At 61.8% G+C, this 20,516-nt stretch overlaps 1 protein-coding gene across 2 annotated transcripts; it reads right to left on the bottom strand.

Annotated features, from left to right (window-relative positions):
- Nucleotides 1-641: 641 nt before the first annotated feature.
- LOC120404462 (aldehyde dehydrogenase family 3 member B1-like) lies at nt 642-11,580 on the bottom strand. 2 transcript variants are annotated; one of them, XM_039537065.1, is made up of 11 exons: nt 11,477-11,580; nt 7,463-7,572; nt 5,713-5,875; nt 4,822-4,932; nt 4,445-4,565; nt 4,105-4,190; nt 3,800-3,881; nt 2,995-3,381; nt 2,585-2,751; nt 1,640-1,739; nt 642-835 (listed from the first exon to the last, which is right to left on the bottom strand). In XM_039537065.1, exons 2-11 carry the CDS (start codon nt 7,537-7,539, stop codon nt 642-644), a joined length of 1,488 nt encoding a protein of 495 aa, XP_039392999.1. In that variant the 5' UTR covers nt 7,540-7,572; nt 11,477-11,580. The 2 variants fall into 2 exon arrangements, with proteins under 2 accessions (XP_039392999.1, XP_039393000.1); XM_039537066.1 differs by lacking the exons at nt 7,463-7,572; nt 11,477-11,580 and adding an exon at nt 6,551-6,568.
- Nucleotides 11,581-20,516: the final 8,936 nt, after the last annotated feature.

Here is a 20,516-nt window from a genome sequence, read left to right on the forward strand (position 1 = left end):
GGGGTGGACAGCAGAGAGTATGAGGGGAGAATGAGGCTAAACCAGCACAGGGGGCATGTCTGAGGCAGGAGTGAGTCCCTGAGAGCAGGCTGGGTCGCAGGCTGCCCTTACTGCCCCTTCAGCCCGCATCCCGCTCGGAGCAGGGTCCTTCGGCTCCAGGACACCTGCCCCGCCCCCAGCATGCAATGGGAGGATGGCACTGCCCTTCTTGGGCAACACGGCAGCAGCCTGACAGGGGCACCAGTGTGGGAGGGCACCACTGGGATTACATGGCCCACATGTCTCCTTGGGGGGGGGGCAGACACCTGGCCCGGGGGCATCATTCCTGGGCAGCCCCCTTGGCATTTCCCCCCTCCCAGCATCTGTCCCTGTGGGGGGTGTGGGGTGGGGGAAGCTCTCTCCCCACCACCCAAGCAGCTGGAGATGGGGAAGCAAGAGGCTGGGCTAGGAGAGGCAGGAGTTCCCAGAGCTGGGATGGAGGAAGCTGTGCCCCTCTCCTAGGAAGATGAAGGAGTCGGACGAAGAGTATTTAACCCCTTTGGAGGGGGCCTCCTGAGGTTGGCCAGGCCTTCTCCCCCATGGCCGGCAGGCAGCCAGTGGGTTGTACGGTGCTGGGGGGTTGGGCTGGGCCGACCCTCCCGTCACAGCAGGGTGCAGGTGCCCTTGCGCTTGATCTCGAAGGTGGAGAGCACCAGCCCCTGTTTGCGCTCGCTGTAGGGGGGGTAGCGCAGGGCGTTTATGGTCTCCAGGCCCATGCTGCGCAGGAGGCAGGCGCGGTGGTGAGAGAAGGTGTCGAAGCTGAACTTGCCGTGGTACAAGCCCAGCCCGCTGTTCCCTAGAAACAGAGCAGAGCTCGGATACAGGCTCAGGGCAGGGCCCAGCCGCGCCCACCCCCACAGTACGATCCCAGCCCACTGGGCCCTGCCCACACAGCACGGTTCAGTCACGGGGCCCAGCCACACCCCCCACCCCACCCTGTACGATCCCAGCCCACTGGGCCCTGCCCACACAGCACGGTTCAGTCACGGGGCCCAGCCACGCCCCCCTCCCCCCCATACGATCCCAGCCCACTGGGCCCTGCCCACACAGCACGGTTCAGTCACGGGGCCCAGCCACACCCCCCACCCCACCCCGTACGATCCCAGCCCACTGTGCCGTGCCCACACAGCGTGGCTCAAGCTCAGGCATGGGGCCGGGTCATGCATCCTCCCACGGTGGATCCCAGCCCACAGGGTTCTGCCCACATAGCGAAACTCAGCCATGGGATAGCTACAGGCCCTAATGACACCGGAGGAGACGCAGCCGAGCAGCAGGTCCCTGGGCCGCTCCGTGCGGTCCCAGCGTCCCCAGCCAAAGCCCAGTGTGTGCACTATGCCCTGGGCAGAAATGCTGGGCCCTGCCCCCAGCCCATGTCTCTGCAGGCAGCTGGGTCAGAGGTGGGAGTCCACACGCTCTTCTAGGATTGGGCCGCTGCACAGCTCCGGGCTGCAATGGTTGGAGCTGGTTAAAGCCAGGCCCCGACGTTCCAGGAACCCCGTGGCAGACAGGCCCCTTCCCCAGGCTGTGCATCTGGTGGGCCCCGGGGGCTCAGTCCCTGCCTGGGGGGCAGGGAACGGGGTTAGCTTGGGCCCAGACGTACCAATCCCACCGAAGGACAGTGAGATTAGCGTCATCTGCATTATGGTGTCGTTGGCACCAAAACCGCCGCTGCTCGTCCGCTCCAGCACCCGGTGCACCAGCTGGTGGGAAGAAGAAATGGGGAGTGAGGGAGCCCCATTCCCACCTGGTACCCACCCGCAGCTCCCCCCAGTGCCACCCCATCAGCTGGCCCGGAGCCCCTCCCACACAGCTGCTTCCCTCCGGGAGGGGCAACCAGGCTCGGGCGGGGTGTGGGACACTGGAGCAGTCTCTCCAATTCCTATCCAGCCCAGCCATATTCTCCAGCCCGTCCTCTCCTGCCCCCTTGCCCTCACGGTTACGTCACTGCCCAGGCAGGTGCGGGAGTTCAGCCCTCGCCTTGTAACAGCCACGCTCCTCCCCACTTCTCCCACCAGGGCAGTGCACTGCATGTTCACCCTGGACAGTCAGACCAACATAGAATTGAAAGGGCTGCAGGCACCAGGGCAGCCTCTGCTACGCACCAGCCAGTGCCATGCACTGTGTGCATGATGCACACAGGGTAACTCTGTGGCTGGGGCCCTGTGCTGATCCCTGAAGGGCCCCAGTTCTGTCCCCATGGCTGACAGAGACCTGGGCTGGTTTCATGTCGGTCATACAGTCTCACAGTGCCACCCCGTCTGGACGCTCTCACTCCGCTTCACAGGGGTTCAGCTTCGGCCTCTTCCCAATCTACTGGAGTGAAGCCCAGCGCATCTGCTCCTGAACCCACCCAAGAGTGTCCACACGGGGGGCAGCTGCCTTGGGGTGCAAAGCAGAGCCATTCCCCTGTGGAGACTGGCCCCAGGGTGGGGGGGTTGCACTGCCCCAGCAGTGAATGGGTGAAAGGCCGGTTCCGGCACGGAGCCTGCCCTGGGCCCGGGCATGAGTCCTCAACCAGAACTCGCCCTAGATCCCTGCCCCGCACCTTGCTGTCGGAGGCGAAGACGTACATGGCCAGCGGCCGTTCCCGGCGGTTGATGAAGGCGATGGCTTCGTCCACGTTGGGCACGGTGACGATGGGCAGGACGGGCCCGAAGATCTCCTCCTGCATGGCAGGGTCTGACGGCTGCACGTCTGCCAGCACCGTGGGGGCTGTGGGGGGGGGCATCACTCACTGCACAGGGGCACATGGCAGCCCTCATCCACCATGGGTCTGCCCCCATCCAGCCCTGCCCTGGCACCAGAGCTCCCCACAGGCCCTGCCCTGCCACCAGAGTGCCCAATGCTCATTTCTCTACCATCAGGGCTCCCCGTGCCCTGCCTGGATCCCTGGATCCTCAGCCCAGAGCCCTGTGCCCTGGCATGGGTCCCCCAGAGCCCTGTGCCCACCCTCACCGATGTAGCGCTCCCTCTCGTCCGTCTGCCCCCCGATGGCCACGCGCCCGCTGCCCAGCAGGGCCCGGATGCGCTGGAACTGCTTGTCACTGATGATGCGGGCGAAGTCGGGCGACTCCCGGGGCTCGGGGCCGAAGAACTGGGTGATGGCGTGGCGCAGGGCGGGCAGCAGCTTCTCCTGTGTCTCCGCGCTGCACAGCACGTAGTCGGGCGCGACGCAGGTCTGCCCCGCGTTGAAGCAGCGCCCCCAGACCAGCCGGTTGGCCACGTTCTGCAGGTCGCTCTCGTCGGCCACGTAGCAGGGGTTCTTGCCCCCCAGCTCCAGCGTCAGCGGCGTCAGGTGCTTGGCCGCAGCTGCCATCACGATCTTGCCCACTTGGGGGCTGCCTGCGGGGGTGGGTGAGACGCGTCAGGGCAGAGACCCGCCACTCTTCCACCCGGCCTGGGGCGCCAGGGGCCTTGGGATGCAGGCAGCCCCGGCCTCGCCCAGGAAGGGGAAGGGCCCTGCATCTGGCTGGGGGCTCCAGTCATTCCCAGCCCCCACCTTCAGGGGCCTCAGGGCTCAGAGAGTCACTCAGCTGGGATCCCAGCCCCAGAGAGCCCCCTCCTGGCCCAGTCAGGACAACACCGAGGGGCCCAGAGCCACTGGCTGGGCCCTGAGTGTGCACCGTGGCAATGGGCTCTGGGGGCAGCCCCTGGGAGGGGGAAGGCAGAGGACGTGTGTAGGGGGGCTGGACGGTGCCCCTTGGAGTGGAAGGGGAGGTGACCATGGAGAGGGGCGGGGGTTGGGTCACTTGGGACATACCTGTGAAGAAGATGTAGTCGAACTTGTTCTCCAGCAGCTGGGTCATCTCCGCAGGGCCCCCGGTCACCACAGCAAAGCAGTCCTGCAATCGGAGAGGGGAGGGTGTGGGGGGTGATCCTCATCCTGCCCCCTTTACTCTGCCCCACCCCAGTGGTCGAAATACTTGGGGGGCACAGAGGAGAGCTGGGTGTGGGGGGCTGGGGCATGGGGTAGGCGGCTGGGCATGGTGCTAGGCCTGCAGGAGTGGCTCAGCGCTTTGGGAACAGGAGATGGGCGTGATGCCCGGGGAGGGGGCAGCTCCTTACCTTGTCCAGGTAGCTGGGCAGCGTCTCAGCCAGGAGCTTCTCAGTGCTGCTGCTGATCTCGGAGGGTTTGATGATCACACAGTTCCCTGGGGGAGCAGGCGGGATGTTACTGCGCAGCACAGACACCTCCCCTCCCCAGGGCCTCGCCATAGCACCCCGATCTGCCACTGGGGAGCACTGCAAGGAGATGACCCGAGAGAACACACCAGGAGCCTCATTTGGTGCCGGGGAAAGGTTATGGGTCAGGAGCCCTGCCCCAGAGCATGTGGGGACCATGCTGGGGGTGGGACCTCTGCCTGGGGCAGGTTCCAGGCTTGGGGGGTTTAGGTCCCTGACTCACCGGCCGCGATGGCCCCGACCAGGGGCACCAGGATGAGATTCAAGGGGTAGTTCCAGGGCCCGATGATCAGCACCACTCCATAGGGCTCCTTCCGGATGAAGGCCGTGTCCAGCTGAGTCACCTGTAGGGGAGGCCTCGGCATCAGGAGCTGGGGGCAGCAGGTCCCAGGTCCTGGGGTGGGTGTGGGGGACTGAACTCAGCTGTGGGGATAGGAGCCCTAGCTCGGACGGGGGGAGCAAGCCCTGGCTCAGCCCTGGATGCTCGTTCCCGCCCGCCCCAGGCCCCACCTGGGGGGGGGTGTTTCCTCCCCCATCCCCGCAGCTCAGCCCCAGTGGGGTTCCCCTGCCCGCTCAGCCCCGGGGGCGTCTCCCCCTTACCAGGTTCTTCTCCACGAACTCATCCTTCATCCAGCTCGACAGGTTGTTGAGTGCGTAGTTGACCTCGTTCTTGACCAGGATGATCTCGGAGATCTCCACCTCGAAGGGGGGCTGGGGGCACACAGCAGCGTTAGCTTCAACCCCTGCCCATCAGCTTTGTCACCTCCCCGCTGGCCCCCAGCAACACGACAGGCCTGGGCGCGAAGCCGTCCCGCCCGCAGGAAATGCCAGCTGAGGCAAGTCACCTTAGTGCGTCTTCTCAGCATCACGGGCTGCCAGGAGCCCCTCACCCCATTCTCTCGCCCGGCACTGGCACCCCAGGGACTAGAGAGACCAGGGCTGGATCTGGCGCATCTCGGCACTCCGTGGCCTAGGCCCGGCATATCTAACAGAGCCTAGAGCCCTGGGATGGGGACCGGGGTCAACAGCTCCACTCCTTGGGCCCGGGGGACTCTCCAGGAGACAGAGCACCCTTGGGGGCCGGTCAGAGCCCAGGGAATGAACTGTCCCGGGAACGAAGGGTCGTCCCAGCCCTACCCCTCCAAGGGCAGGCGCTGCTCCCACGGGCCTTCACTGACAGAACCCAGAGCAGCAAGGGCATTTAACTAGACCCTACCAAAACACCTCCACGTGCACCCACAATCCCACCCCCAGGGGAGAAGAGAGGGGACCATGCGCCACAATCACCTCACTCAGCGCATGACCCGGTTCCTGTGGGGAGGAGGGTGGGCCAGGAACCTGGGCAGACAAGACCCCAGTGCACCCCCTGCTCTCTGTGCTGTAGGGGATCCCCAGGGAGACCCCCATTCCCCCCAACCCTGCCCTACAGGGAGACCTGCTCACCCCCCCTTGCTCTGCACTGGGCTCTAGGCTCAGCCCCATCCGGCTCACCTTGCGCATGTCTGAGGCCATGGCATCCAGGATGGGCTGTTTCTTGTCATCCAGGAAGCGGCCCAGCGCCTCCAGCTGGGAGATCCGGTGCTCAGCGGCGCGCGTCTTCCCCGTGAGCCAGGCACTGCGCAGGCTGCTCACCAAACCCACATAGGGGTTCATGCTGGGGGAGGGGGCAGGTCAGCCTGTGCTGGGGGGACCCGGAGCCCCACCCACATCCCCAGCTCTCCATCCACTCAGCCACAGATCCCCACCCACCTCCATCCACCTCCACGACCACCGATCCTTCCCCCTGCCCATTCCCACAGCCTCTGAGCCCCCAGTCCCCTCCCCCTGCACCCCCTGCCCTTCCCCACCACCTCTGAGACCCCAATCCCTTTCCCCTGCCCATCCCCACAGCCTCTGAGACCCCAATCCCCTTCCCCTGCACCCCCTGCCCTTCCCCACTGCCTCTGAGACCCCAATCCCTTTCCCCTGCATCCCCTGCCCATCCCCACAGAGAGAGACCCTAGCCCCTCTCCCACTGCAGCCTCTGCCCATCCCCATGGCCTCTGAGCCTCTGACCATGCCCATCTCCACAGTCCCCAACCCTGGGGGGGGGGGGGAGGCACAGGCAATAGGGAGGGGCTGCCCCCTGGGGAGGGTGCAGATGGGGAGGGGAGTGGTCCGGCCCCAGAGGGGCCCAAAGGGGTGGGGATTACAGTGAAATCAAAGATGTGGGGGCAGCCCCAACTTGGACACCATCCCACAACCCTCTTCTGCCCCCTACCGCCCCATGGAGCAAGCCCCGGCCTCATTGCCTGATCACCCTGCTCCTGCAACAGGCCCCGCCCACTACCTGTTAGCCCCGCCCCCTGCAGCGGGCATCACCCTCGGTACCTGATCCCCTCCGTACAAGGTGTTTTGATTGGCACAGCCCCGCCCTGTTCCTGTTATGCTGCTGATGATTGGGCACCGGCCCTCTGGTGGAGGATGGTGATTGGCTGGGGCCGGGCTGAGCCAGGGGAGGGCAGAGACCTAGAGCCACCAGTGCTGGGAGCCAGGACTCCTGGGTTGTATCCCTGCTCTGGGAGGGGAGTGGGGTCTGGTCTGGTGGTTAGAGCGGGGGCAGGCAGGCTCCTCGGTTCTATCGCTGGGTTAGAGCGGGGTGCTCTGAGCCAGGATTCCTGGGTTCTAGCCCAACTTGGCGAGGGGGGTCTGGTGGTTAGAGGTGGGGCAGGGCTGGGGGCTAGGGCTCCTGTGTTCTTTGCTGGCTTGGGGAGGGCAGTGAGGTCTGGTGGTTAGAGGGGGGGCAGGTGGGAGCCAGGACTGCTGGGTTCTATCCCAGCTCTGCCCTGCAGTTGTTCAGAGTCCTGATTTATCCTCCCATCAGTGACCCACACAGGTGTGACCCTACCGGCCTGTGGCCCATGGCTCCCTGCTGGCAGCGTGAGGATGGGCCTGCCTGGCCTGTGCTGTGTGTTGATTTGGTTGGGAGGAGACTCCCCCATTGGGTGCTCTCCCCAGTGAGATGCTCTGAGGGGCAGGGACTGCTGGCTTAGCGCAAGAGCCCAGCTCTGCCACTCCCCTCCTAGGCCCTAACCCTGTTGCAGCCAGCAGGGCTTGGGCTGGGCCCCCTTTGGGGGGGGGGTGGAGTTCAGCTGCCCCAAGCCTTAAACCCGCTAGTTCACTCACTCAGCTCTGCACCACACCTCCCTGACAGCTGTGGAGACCCACAGAGCTTGATGTCTCTAGGCACTCGGCCCCTCACCCAGCAGCTTTGGAGTCCGTCTTGCCTGTGTCGCTACCCGTGGCCGCCTTCCCTGGGATGTCTCCTTTTGTGTCCATGTTGTTATCCTGGAAGATGTTGGTGGCTTTGATCTATAGAAAGTCATAGACCTGGTTAAAGCCAATGGCTGTGCTAAGCACCTGTCTTTCAGGCCAAAGGAATGGAGCAATTACATATCCTTGTGTGTAGTGATAGCTGGAAACAACAGGAAGCCACTGTCCAAGGCAATGAACCTCATGGCAAAGCTAATCACAAGCTAAGGAACGAGGAGTATTTGTGGCACCTTAGAGACTAACATTTATTTGGGCATAAGTTTTCGTGGGCTAAAACCCACTGGGTTTTCTTGTCATCTGGGTTTTAGCCCACGAAAACTTATGCCCAAATAAATATGTTAGTCTCTAAGGCGCCACAAATACTCCTCGTTCTTTTTGCTGATACAGACTAACACGGCTACCACTCTGAAACAAGCAAAGGAGTTTCTCTGGGATTGAGTGCAAATGTGGGGGGTGGGGCAAGAGGGGGAAACTGATTGGTTCTGAGTGAAATAGCAGCCAGGCAGCGAGAGATGCAGCAGAGAGCGGGACCCTGGAGGAAGCAGAGAGCAGCAGACTTGGACTTCTGAGCAAGGGACCTGGCTCCTGTTTGTTCCTGCTGGGCGCAGGGGACTCTGCCTGCATTCTCTCCCCGGCTAGAGGGCACAGGAGCAGAGCCCTAAGCCTGGGGCACGGTGCGGCCAGCAGAGGGGGGCAGAGAACCCAAAGGAAAGCCCAAAGCTTAGCCTGGGGGTGCACAGCGAACACCAGCTCCTGCCTGGGTGCATGCTAGGACTGGGAGCAGGAGCCTGTCACCCACTCACCCCACCCGCTTACGTTCCCAGGCACTTGTAACAGGCCAAACCTGTTGGAGCCGCTAACCCGCCTCTCTGCCTGGGGTGGCCCAGCTTGTCCAAGGAGGGGGTGCGACCCACCCCAGGCAGGTCTGAGCAGTGAGAGGAGATGTGTGGGTCTAGGAGCCCCTGGGCATCTGGCTCTGATCTCCGCATATAGCTCGGGCAGCAGTCCCAAACAGGCCCGAGGAGAGCAGCTGGGACCCATGGGACTCAGCCATCTGACTGCCAGCTCCCCTCCTTGTCCTGGGCCTCTCCCCTGTCCCAGGGCTGGTCCTCATGTCCCATGTTTGTCTTTCTTCCCCAGGACAGAAGTGACTTTGTGTGTACAAAGTGCAAGCTGGTCTCCATATTGGAAGAGAAGGTTCGAGGTCTGGAGAAACAAGTATTGACCCTGCGTTGCATAAGAGAAAATGAAGATTTCCTGGACAGACGTCAGGATATGCTTCTACGGGCACAACGTTCTGAAGAATCGGAGCAGGCTGCGCAGTGGGAACAGAAGGACAGTGAAGAAATTTGGCAGCATGTGACCTCCAGAAGAAGAAAGAGGACCGTCCATGTACCAGCAACGGAGACACAGGTGAGCAACCGTTTTCATGTTCTCTCCACAGGTACTAATGCGGAGAGTGGACTAGATGATACATCTGAGGGAAGGGAGTGGAAGGAGACTCCACCGATTGGAAGACACGAGATGCACTGTCCTAGGGATGGGGGTTCCACGACCACCGCTCCCAAGAGAAGGAGGAGGCTGGTGGTGGTCGGGGACTCCCTCCTCAGGAGGACTGAGTCATCTATCTGCTGCCCCGACCAAGAAAACCGAGAAGTCTGCTGCTTGCCAGGAGCTAGGATTCACGATGTGACGGAAAGACTGCCGAGACTCATCAAGCCCTCGGATCGCTACCCCTTCCTGCTTCTCCACGTGGGCACCAATGATGCTGCCAAGAATCACTTGAGCAGATCACTGCAGACTACGTTGCTCTGGGAAGAAGCATAAAGGAGTTTGAGGTGCAAGTGATGTTCTCGTCCATCCTCCCTGTGCAGGGAAAAGGCCTGGGTAGAGACCGTCGAATTGTGGAAGTCAACGAATGGCTACTCAGGTGGTGTCGGAGAAAAGGCTTTGGATTTTTTGACCATGGGATGGTGTTCCAAGAAGGAGGAGTGCTAGGCAGAGACGGGCTCCACCTAACGAAGAGAAGGAGGCGCTTTAAACTAGGTTCACCGGGGGAAGGAGACCAAAGCCCTGAGGTAAGTGGGGGAAATGGGATACCGGGAGGAAGCACGAGCAGGAGAGCGCAAGAGGGAAGGACTCCTGCATCATACTGAGAAAGCAGGATGATCAGTGAGTTATCTTAAGTGCCAGGCAAATTGGTTGAAACTGTAGTGAAGAACAGAATTATTAGACACATAGATGAACACAGTTTGTTGGGGAGGAGTCAAAGGGAAATCATGCCTCACCAATCTACTAGAATTCTTTGAGGGGGTTAACAAGCATGTGGACAAGGGTGATCCAGTGGATATAGTGTACTTGGACTTTCAGAAAGCCTTTGACAAGATCCCTCTTAAGCAAAGTAAGCTGTCGTGGGATAAGAGGGAAGGTCTGTCACGGAGTGTGGGGGAGTCCGGCCCTGCACCCCTCTTCCTGGGACCCACAGTGACTCTCAGCCAGCCAGTAAAACAGAAGGTTTATTGGACAACAGGAACACCGGATACAGCAGAGCTCGTGTTCAGAGCCAGGACCCCTCACTCTGGCCTCTTTGGGGGTTCAGGGTGTCTGGATTCCAGCACAGGTTCCCCTGCAAACCCACCACCCCGGTCCCAAAACCGAAGACTGACCCCACCCTCTCCACTCAGCTCCTTTTCTTTTGTCCAGCTACTGGGCCGAGGTGTCACCTCCCCTCCCCCAAGCCTAGCTCATGTTACAGTCTGCATACCTGCCTCTCACCTAAAATCCTCCCTGCTCTCCCATCCTCCCTGCTCTCCCATCCCCCACATGGACAGTCCCTACTCCACCACAAGGTCCTTTCATGGATCAGTAACTGGTTAAAAGTTAGGAAATAAAGGGTAGGAATAAATGATCAGTTTTCAGAATGGAGAGAAGTAAATAGTGGTGTCCCCCAGGGGTCTGTACAGGGCCCACCCAGAGCCCATTTCTGCCCCCTGTGCCTTGGGCATCCCTGCATGGGTCTCTGGCCCTTGCATCCTGGGTGGATCCAGACTTACAGCCATCCTTGGGGGAGGAGCAGGGCAGTTTTGTCCCCTCCCATGGGGGAAACTGAGGCACAGAGCCAGGAAGGGGCTGGCCCTGTTGTTCAGGCACGAGGGTGGAACTCAGGAGAACTGGGCTCCCTTCTGGGACCCCTGCCAGCCCTGGATCTCGGAGGGCCCTGCTTCCCATCAGTACATCGGGGATAATAGCCCTGGCCCCCATGTGTGCCTGCTGCCATGGTGGAGGGGCACAGCTCAGCCCCTGCAGGAACAGGGCTTTAGCTGGTCCTGAGGCTGCCAGCCCAGGGCTGGGCACAGCGCCCAGGGCCTTACCACAAGCCTCTCCTGGCTCCGCTCACTCACAAGACAGCAGAAGGGCTGGGACCTCCTGGGGCAAGAAGCTGCCCCAGGGCCCAGCCACGCTGACACTTCCCCACAAGGTGCAATTTGCACTTATTGCATTAGCCGCCTAGTGAGCTGGACCCAGTCTACAGACCCCAGCGCTGTCCACAGGGGGCGAGCAGGAGATATCAGCCAGCACGGACTCCAGCTCGTTCCTGCCCTGGGCCTGGATCAGAGCCAGCACCCCCTAGAGGGGAGAGGCCCCCCTGCCCATTCCCTGACCCTCTGAGCCAGCCAGCCAGCCCCCCTCCACTCTGGGACCAGATAGGAGGCCCTATGTCCCCCCCCCACACACACCTGAGCAAGCCCTCCCCACTCCCCAGGGCTGGATTGGAGTAGACGCCCCGTAGAGGGGAAAGGCCCCATGTCCCATTCCCTGCCCCGCTTCCCCCAGCCAGCCAGTGCCCCCCCCCGGGGCCGGATTGGAGCAGGCCCCCCTAGAGGGGAAAGGCCCTGTTCCAGGCCGGACACCCCATTGCAGTGGCTCCGCGAGGGGCACGTACCTGAGGTGCTGCCCAGGCACTCCGGGGTTGGGTGCTGCTGAGGTGGGAGCTTGGCACCTTGCTGGCTTCTCTCAGGGGTTTCCTCCGACTCAGCCCTCTCAGCAATGTTGTTTGCCGAGTGCTTCACCCCGGCAATCCTCGTGGGCAGGTGGCAGCCAATTGGGGCACAGCAGGGAGGGCGGGACGGCTCCCCGCCTCTGTGGAAACACTAAGCAGGGTGAAAAATGTACAGCAGGGCAGTGCCTCGGAGATGGGGGTGATGGCCAGGGGGCGCTGTGAGCACCCCAGAGAGCTGGGCACAGCCGCAACACACCGCCTCATTGGCACCAGCCACAGCCACGCAGGAGTCTGGGGAACCCCCTCACACCACCACCCCCGGGACCCTGCCCTGGGAACCCCCCTCCCCTCACACCGCCCCCTCCCCAGGACCCTGCCCTGGGAACCCCCCTCCTCTCACACCACACACTCTGGGACTGTGCCCTGGGAACCCCCCCTTCACCTCCCGTGGGACCCTGCCCTAGGAACACCCCTCCCCTCATCTTCCTGGGATCCTGCCCTGGGAACCCCCTTCCCCTCACCGCCACCCTCCTGGGACCCTGCCCTGGGAACCCCCCCACTCCAGGATCCCCTCTCCCCTCATCCTACCCCCCCATGGGACCCGGCCCCAGAGGTTGACTCTCCCTGCCCCAGAGGGTGGCTCAGGCAGATTCCCACCCATCATCTTGGCTGGGGTTAGTCATGATCTGATTCTGAAAACCCCACACCCTAATAATCCCACAGAATCCTGTGTGGGAGGTGACACAGCTGGGGCCCTGTGCCAGAACGTCTATCCCTGCCATCGGCGTGCTCGCTCCTTGTCCTGCTAATTACCGCTCCTGTAAGCGAGGGATAGTGGCAGTGGTGCCCCAGGTACAGAAGGGAAACTGAGGCACCAAGAAGCAGCCAGGCCAAAGTCACCTCCAGGAGCTAATGTCAGGGAAAGAGGGCTCCAGGCACTGCACAGGGGTGAGACCCAGATGGCCTTGCCTTGCTCCCCCACTGCTCTGCATGGGGAGACCCAGTGTTGCCTATGAATCCCCCCCACCATCACTAAACAAGGGTAGGGGGCTCTGCAGGGTCTGCGAATTGCCCAGCCCATCTCCGGCAGCCTGCTGTGGGCCAAGATGCAGCCTGCGCGCGCCCCCACCCCGCAAGCTGGAGGCAGACTTACGGCACCCAGGCCTGGCCATTCCCAGCCTTTCCCACTGGTTGCTGATTGAGTTTAAGCCGAGTCCCCTCCCTTTCCAGTGTGGACGGGGTCCTGTCGCTGCCTTCCCCCCAGGCCTCAATCCCCTGGCCCCCCAGGACTAAGTGCCCAGCTCCTCAAAGGTCTTTCAGCTCCCAACATCCACTGAAATCAAACCCCACCAGCCCTTTGAGGGGCTGGACCCAAGTTCTTCGCCTTCATTTGCTCTTAATGGTTGTAAATGGCCCAGGGCCATTGGCCCCTGTAGGGCTGCCCTGGGGAGACTGCCAATGGCCTCTGCCAGGGGGCCCGACAGCCCCTGCTTGGGGGGGGGGTGCAAAAACGAGAGGGGGGGGCAGGTCCCAGGGGGAGGGCAGAGCTGATTTAGCACTGAATGGAGGGGGGAATCCCCCCCCCCCCGTCAACTGCTCAGGCAGGGGGTGGTCCCAGCTGCCGCCCAGCCCGGGCTGAGTGGGAGGCGCAGGGCTGGCACACCGGACAGGACGCCCGCCAAGCAGATCAGCAGCATCGTGGAGGTGCTGTAAGGCCGGCTCGGTGCTTCCTCCTCACCCCAATGCTGCATCTGCAACACAGGGCCCTTCCAGCCAGGGCGCCTTGGGATCCAGCAGCCTCTGTCCCCTCCAGAGGCGGGGGTCAGACACAGCAGGGGGATGCAGGAGGCCGCCCCTCTGCAGACGCCCTGTGTATTAAACAGTAACTATTTTAAAAAAAATCACTTTTCTGCTTATACTGTAACAATAATTTTGATACAAATGTGTTTTAGTCTTAATTTAAAAGCAGTGAGAAAAAGTCCATTCATTTTAAACAACGGGGTTATACATTTCACATTTGAAATAGTGTTAAATAAAAAAAATTGTTTAATTTATAAGGGGGGGGTCGCATTCAGAATCATGCTGTGTGAAGGGGGTCGCCATCGCCAGTACAAAAAGTTTGAGAACCACTTCTCTAGGGATGAGGCTCTCTGCTGTCGGGGAGAAGGGGAAACCAGCTCTGGTCGGCTTTATTTGCATCAGACTTCAAGCTAGCTTAGCCACAATTCCGTGTGTTGCAGTTTCTCAGGTTTCTGTGTCAATTGTCTAAAGGATTGTGCCTGTACTTGGGCCTGGAGAGAGGGGTCACTCCAAGTGTGTTGCTGGTGGACTTTGGCTGGGGAAGGAAATCCTAGCTCGTGTGAGAGGAAAGTCGTATTGCAGAAAGCAGAGGGGTTTTGCCCTCTGTGTAGAAGCAGGTGTTGTCCATGAGTCTGCGCCTAACCAACCACGGCAGCTTTGTAGCAGGGCCTGAGAACCCAGGGGAGCAGCGAGAGCCCACAGCTGCCTCTGACTCAGTTTGAGTGTGCGCCCTAAGGCGCAGCTGGAGCACCACTGCATTCCAACCGCCTGTGGAGAAAGCAGGTGTGTGGGGGTGAATTTACCACAAGCGCGGGTGTAATCTGATGAGCTGATTGTGCGCTGGGAGGAGCACAAAGTGAAGCAAGGCTCCTGGGAGTGTCAGGTCAGGTAGCGAAGCTAGCAATGAATGCAGCTGTTCTGCACAACTGGCACGTCTGTAGGTGGGGCACATTGCACCCCAAGAAGGGGGGAAGTCCAGACCCTCCTAAAACAGACGCTCTCGTCCCATGGCCAAGCCCAGGTAATGACAGAGAGCTCCATCAAGCCCATCCTTGGATTTCGAGCGGGACCCATGAAGCATCGTGGCAGTAGAAGATCCCAGGAACACCACACTGCAATCCACGACGCTGAGTCAGCCGCCTCGGCCCCCCATGCAATGAACGAGCGAGCCAGGCACCTTCGAGGGGCAGTGGAGGGTCACCAGACAGCGCTCGTGAAAGGGCAGTGGAATTGCGCAGGATGAGCCCTGCAGGAGGGTTGCCGCACTTGGAGAAGCAGCGAGCTTTGGTCAAGTAACACGCTCCGAGCTCAGCAGAGAGACTGATGCTCTGGAGGCGATGAGCGGGTCCTGGAGCAGGCTTGTCCTGTGCCAGGGAGTGTGGCTGCGGCAGCCTGGCCAGGGGGCGCCCCAGCAGAGGTGCTGAGCTGGCCTCAGCATGAAGCCTGGCTGGAGCAGCAGTGGCACAAACTGGAGTTAGCCCTGACCCAAGGTATCTTCACGCCGCTCCAGCAGGCTGGGCAGCAGGTCTGCAGCAGGGCTAAGAGATCTGGACTTGCTAAGACAGACAGAGGCTCCCTGAATCCGGGGAGGGGGGGAGAAGGGGACAGGCAGGGAGGCTCCAGAAGCACGGAGCTGGGCTTTGCTGGTTTTCTTATTTAGAAATATACAGAGAGGGGCTCTGGGTTTTCCCATCTCCTGCAATAGAGGGATCCTTGGGGGTCCGTGTTCCCTATGGCGCTGAGTGCATGCGAGGGGGGGAGGACCAATGGCCATGGGGCAGCAGGGGGCATGTTAATGTCCCGAGGTCAGAAATAGGAGCAGGGCAGCAGGAGGGAGCTCTAGTTTGATTTCTTTTACGGACTGAGCCTGGAGCTTGTTGCTCTCCCAGGCACCTGGCAGATGGGTTCACACAGACATGTGCACACTGGGGCACACCCACAAACCTGTGCCTACACGCGTGCACACACACACACACACACACACACCCCTGAACCTGCACACTCAGGCACACCTGCACCCACACGTGCACACCCCTAGGCACACCTGCACCCACACACTAGGGCACACCTGCACCCACACGTGCACACCCCTAGGCACACCTGCACCCACACCCACACACTCAGGCACACCTGCACCCACACCCACACACTCAGGCACACCTGCACCCACACACTCAGGCACACCTGCACCCACGCGCGCACAAGTTCTCCCAACACCAGGGGCACCCAGCCCCTTTGTAGCACTCTAAGAGGATGGAAGGTGCTGGCCGCACACACCCCCTTACGTGGGGGAAGCCAGATAGCCAGGGGAGCCGTGTGCTCTCACTCTCTGCCCAGCCAGTCCCTCAGCTGGGGCTTGTCAGGCTGGGTAGCAGGGCCCTGCCCCAAGTTCCCATGCCCCCTCATGCCCCAGCCCCTCTGCTCAGCTGGCCATTCTGCCCACAGGCGGCCCACACCAACAGTGCCATCCCAGGCCTGGGCTTTGGAAGCCAGGGCAAGGTCCCGGGCAGCTCCCCCCCAGAGCGAGGGCCCGGCCAGTGCCCACCTGTACAGCTGCTTGGCAAGATGCTGTGGGAATCGCTAGGTGCATCCCTGGCAGCAGGAACAAAGGTGGGCAATCGAGTTACCAAGGGGCCTTTGCGCAACCCGTCCCCCTGCCACTCATTCCCTGGGCACAGTGCCCAACCCGGCTGCGCTGCCCCAGCCCAGCTGAGGCCCCCGCTGCAAAGGCTCTCCCTGCCTTTCGGGCAGGGTCCCCCCATCTCGGCATCCGCCCACCTCCTCCTCGGCACCATCCCTGGCAGTGAGCTCCCACCCCACCCCTCCTGCGGGAGGGTGGGGGAGCGGTGACTCCACCAGCAGCTCCTGCGCCAGGTCAGTCTCCGTGCTGGAGTGCGGGCCCCTTGCCTCAGCGCCCCCTGCCCCTTACCTCCTCACTGCTGAGCCCGCAGGGAAGGGCTTTGCTGATCTGGCACAGGACCCAGCCACCAGCTTCACCTGCCAGCCTCGCTACTGGTTGGATGGCTGCCCGAAGCCCAAGGAGCTGATTGGCTGGGGGTCGAGAAGCAGCCCTCAAACCTCACCAGGGTTATCCCATAGAGTCAGCCCCGGGGCCCTTCTAACTTGGTGTCCCAGCTCCAGCCAGCTGCTTCAGGGCAGCACCAGAATGCCTGCAGTTATGGGACATGGCGCTATCTAGTAGCAGGGAGTTCCAGAGGTCAGTCCCCCCAAGTGTAAAATAACACTGAATTTCCTGCCCCTACTTTGAATGCCCCTTGATGCTGAAGTTATCTAAACAGACCCCATTCTAATCCTCTAGTGCTCCCCCACCAGCGTCACCCCAAGCACACTCCCCCGCCATGCTCGCCCATGGTGTCACCCCAAACGCTCCCCGCCACCCCCACCCCAAGCGCACTCCCTGCCATGCTCGCCCATGGTGTCACACCAAACGCGCTCCCCCGCCACCCCCCCCACCCCAAGCGCACTCCCCTGCCATGCTCGCCCATGGTGTCACACCAAACACACTCTCCCGCCACACACCCCCACCCACCAGCGTCACCCCAAGCGCACTCCCCCGCCATGCCCACCTGACACCGAGAATGCTCCCAACCATCCCCACCTCTCACACTAAGAACCCCCGGCCACCCCCACTTGCTAGTGGCACACTGAGAGCACCCCCCCGTCACACCCACCTGCCGGTGGCACACTGAGCGTGCTGCCTCACCACCTCTGGTACCATGCAGGGCGCATTCCCCCCTGCCATGTTGAGCTGCCGTTGTTACCCTGAAGCAGCCACACATAACCGAACTGCAGCAAACGAATGCTCCCCCCTCTGGCTTTCCCCTTTGGCCTCAGGGAAAGTGCACTTGGTTGGGATCCAGGAGACCAGGACCTGGAGGCTGGCCACTCCTGGGGGCCACCTCGCCCCACGTACACACTTCCTGCACTAGCAGGGAAGGAGCCAGCCCAGGAGGCTGCCATATTAGCCAGATTGCAGAGGGCTCCATGCCCCCAGAGCGCAACATCTGGAGGTTGGGGAAGGGAAGCAGGCTGGGGAGAGGGCAGGGGGCAGAAGCCTGGCAACTGGCCTGCAAGGGGGGGGAGGCATTGCACTGGGACGGCCCTGCCCCCTTGAACTGTGCTGCCCCTAGGGGCCGGACTGGGGACTGCTGGGTGCCTGGGCGAGCTGGCGCCACTCAGCTTCTGGTGGCCCTAGTAAATCCCCCTCTGTGAGCTGGTACGTGAGTGTCAATGGGAGCCCCGCGCTGATAGCTCGGAGAGCACAGAGCACCTGCGGAGCACCAGTCAGCCAGAGCGGAGGGGGGTGCGCCCCACAACTCCCCCAGCCACAGTGGGGCAGTGTGGAGTACGTGCTCAGCTGTGGAGACAGAAATGCAGGGGTAACCCACCCTCTGTAGTTGGCCCTGGCGCGCCCGCTGCTGGAGTCTGGAGCCCAGATCTGGAGCCCGCACTTCCAGAAGGTGCTGGTACATTGGAGAGGGGTCAAAGAATGATGAAGGGATTGGAAAACCTGCCTTGGAGTGATGGTTTGCAATCACAGGGTCACAGGCGCAATTGCCCAGACTCCCACCTCCATTCAGTGCAAAGGAAGGATGCTGGTATAACAAGCAGGCTCAGCCGGGTGTTGTGGGCTGGAGGCATGGACCACTGGGGGGGTTCTCTGGCCTGTGTGATGCAGAAGGTTGGCCTAGCTGATCTAAAGGTCTCTCCAGGCCTGAACATCTGTGAATCTGCTCAACACTGTCCTTCAGTGCCCGGCCCTCGCCTCTTTCCTGGCACCAGACAGACGAGCCTGCCCTGGATGGGGAACTGAGAATGAAAGCTGGTGGTTGCTCCACCAGACGCAGCCCCGGAAAGGGAATTGGGTAAGCATGCGACTCGCTGCAGAAAGGGAAGTTGGGGCAAGTGAAACCTGCCCGAAGCTGCGTGGTGTCAGCTGGGTGAGCTGCTCCCGCCTGCTGCGAGTGACTGGCCTTTGCGCTGCAAGCTCACTTCCTGAGCAGGGGCTGATGTTCACTGCATGTGACACCCCTGGGGCAAACCCCTCCAGGGCACAGAGCAGCCAGGCCCCACTGAATACGCCTGCTGCTGCTCGGGGCACCATGGCAGGAATTTCCCACAATCCTCTGGAGCTGCTCCCATCCTAGCATGCTGTGGAGCAGCACAGGCCCTTCAAGTGGCCAACAAGGGCAGCCCATGGCGGGTTGGAGCAGCTGAGCTTTGTCTGGGGAGGTGCCAAGGCCCTGCCCCTAGTTTTAGCTTCAAGTCCCACCCCAGTTACAGCCCCTGCCCTGGAATATTGTGATGACACAAGGGCACTTGCTACTGGTGCGGGGACTCAGCTCCGGCGCTGCCCCTCCATCACCTTAACTCTGCCCACATCTCCTTAATTCTGCTCCTGCAGACTACTCCTGGGGCTGGGCTAGCGGAGGGCAGATGCAGAGGAGGCGGGGTATGGGGTATCTGGATAGGCAGAGGGGGTGGGGGATTGAGGGAAAAGACACTGACCAGCCAGTAAAAGGGGAGATTCAGCACATAAGTGAGGCAGTGCTGGGACTAGTGACCCACGGCTGGGGTGCTGCATGGGCCCACGGGCAGAGATGGCCGCACTAGGGCAGATGAAAACCTGTATCAGACACCTGTCCTGACAGACACCTTCCCCGGTGATGGCGTTCCCCCCACCACTCACCAGGCGACTGGGTTTGGGAGAGCTGTGTGGGGCCTGGGGCACTCTGTCAGCTGTGGATTTCTGAGCCCATTGCCCCAGGGCCTGCTGGGCTGGCAGAGCTCACTGCAGAGATCCCGCTTGGCGTGCTCTCCTGTGGACTTGCGCTTGTGCCGCCTGGCCTGGTCATCCTCTTCAGGACATAGTGAGGGTCCCTCTGGTGGGTGCTGGCTGGAGACTAGTGCCAAGCTGAACATCAGCACTGCAGCCCACAGGGATGCAAGTATATAGGGGGCGCTCTCCCCTGGCAGTCAGCGCTGGCCCAATGCCCCAGGGCAGCGCTAGGGGGCGCTGTGACACAGGGGGCTCGGTAGGGGGCGCTCTCCCCTGGCAGTCAGCGCTGGCCCAATGCCCCAGGGCAGCGCTAGGGGGCGCTGTATCACAGGGGGCTCGGTAGGGGGCACTCTCCCCTGGCAGTCAGCGCTGGCCCAATGCCCCAGGGCGCTGGCCCAATGCTAGGGGGCGCTGTGTTGAGATCCTTTGAGAACTCCAGGAGCTGGGTCTTGAAGAAAAGCTCCAGATATCAAGAGCTGGCAATAAGATTGGCACTTGCTGTGTCTGTACTTACGAGAAAAGGGAGCAGGAGGCCACACTGCCCCATCCCCATCCCCAAATGCAGGCTACTCCAGCTCTTTCCCTCTGAGATTTCCCCAGTGCCTAGAGACCGCCATGGAGATCAGGGCCTCCAGCCTGGCAATGGCCAGGACTCTCCCTGCCATGTGACCCTGGGGAGGTGTGGGGGCGGTTCCTGTGATCCCCTCCTGTCCCGGTGCACCACCAGACCAAGATCTAAGCCCGTCTTTGCCCCCTGCTGCAGCTAGTGACTGGGACTGGTCCCCTCCCCTTATGCAGGCCCTCCAGCAAGTATGTGTGTGTGTGCGGGGAGGATCCTTCCTATTCACCCCCAAGGCAGGGGGAGGGTCAGCCCCATCTTGCTGCCAGTGGATCAGAGCCAATTTGCTCCCAGCACTGATCCCAAATTGACCCCAACACCCTTGGGAACCGGCAGCACCTAGTGTGGGTGCCACTTCCTGCATGGGAAAATGATGCCCCCTTAACTCTGCCCTGCTGGGTGCTCACCTCGGGGGGCCATTGGGTATTTGCTGGGCAAGTCCTCACTGCTGCCCCTGCAGGGGGCAGAGTTAAGGAGATGTGGGCAGAGTTAAGGTGATGGAGGGCCAGCACCGGAGCTGAGTCCTCGCACCAGTAGCAAGTGCCCTTGTTTCATCACGATATTCCAGGGCAGGGGCTGTAACTGGGCGTCCCTCAACAATCAGATCCTGGGGGGCAGGGGGACGCAGGAGGGGGAACGGATCGTACCCCTCTATCTCCATCCCAAGGGGCAGCCTTGATCGAGGCAACAGCGCGGAGGCCGGCCGGGCGCGTCCTGCCACTTTAAGACATGCCCCCCCTCCCGCCTCCCGGCCGAAAGGGGAA

This window comes from Mauremys reevesii, linkage group 4 (assembly GCF_016161935.1).
Source record: "Mauremys reevesii isolate NIE-2019 linkage group 4, ASM1616193v1, whole genome shotgun sequence".
Taxonomy (NCBI): domain Eukaryota; kingdom Metazoa; phylum Chordata; order Testudines; family Geoemydidae; genus Mauremys; species Mauremys reevesii.

Coding starts and splice junctions, on each gene's coding strand:
- LOC120404462 (XM_039537065.1), bottom strand. CDS start 7,539: ATGGACACAAAAGGAGACATCCCAGGGAAGGCGGCCACGGGTAGCGAC. Junction 4,933..5,712: donor TGGCCTCAGACATGCGCAAG/GTGAGCCGGATG, acceptor GTGTGCCCCCAG/CCCCCCTTCGAGGTGGAGAT. Junction 836..1,639: donor ACTGTCCTTCGGTGGGATTG/GTACGTCTGGGC, acceptor CTCTGTTTCTAG/GGAACAGCGGGCTGGGCTTG.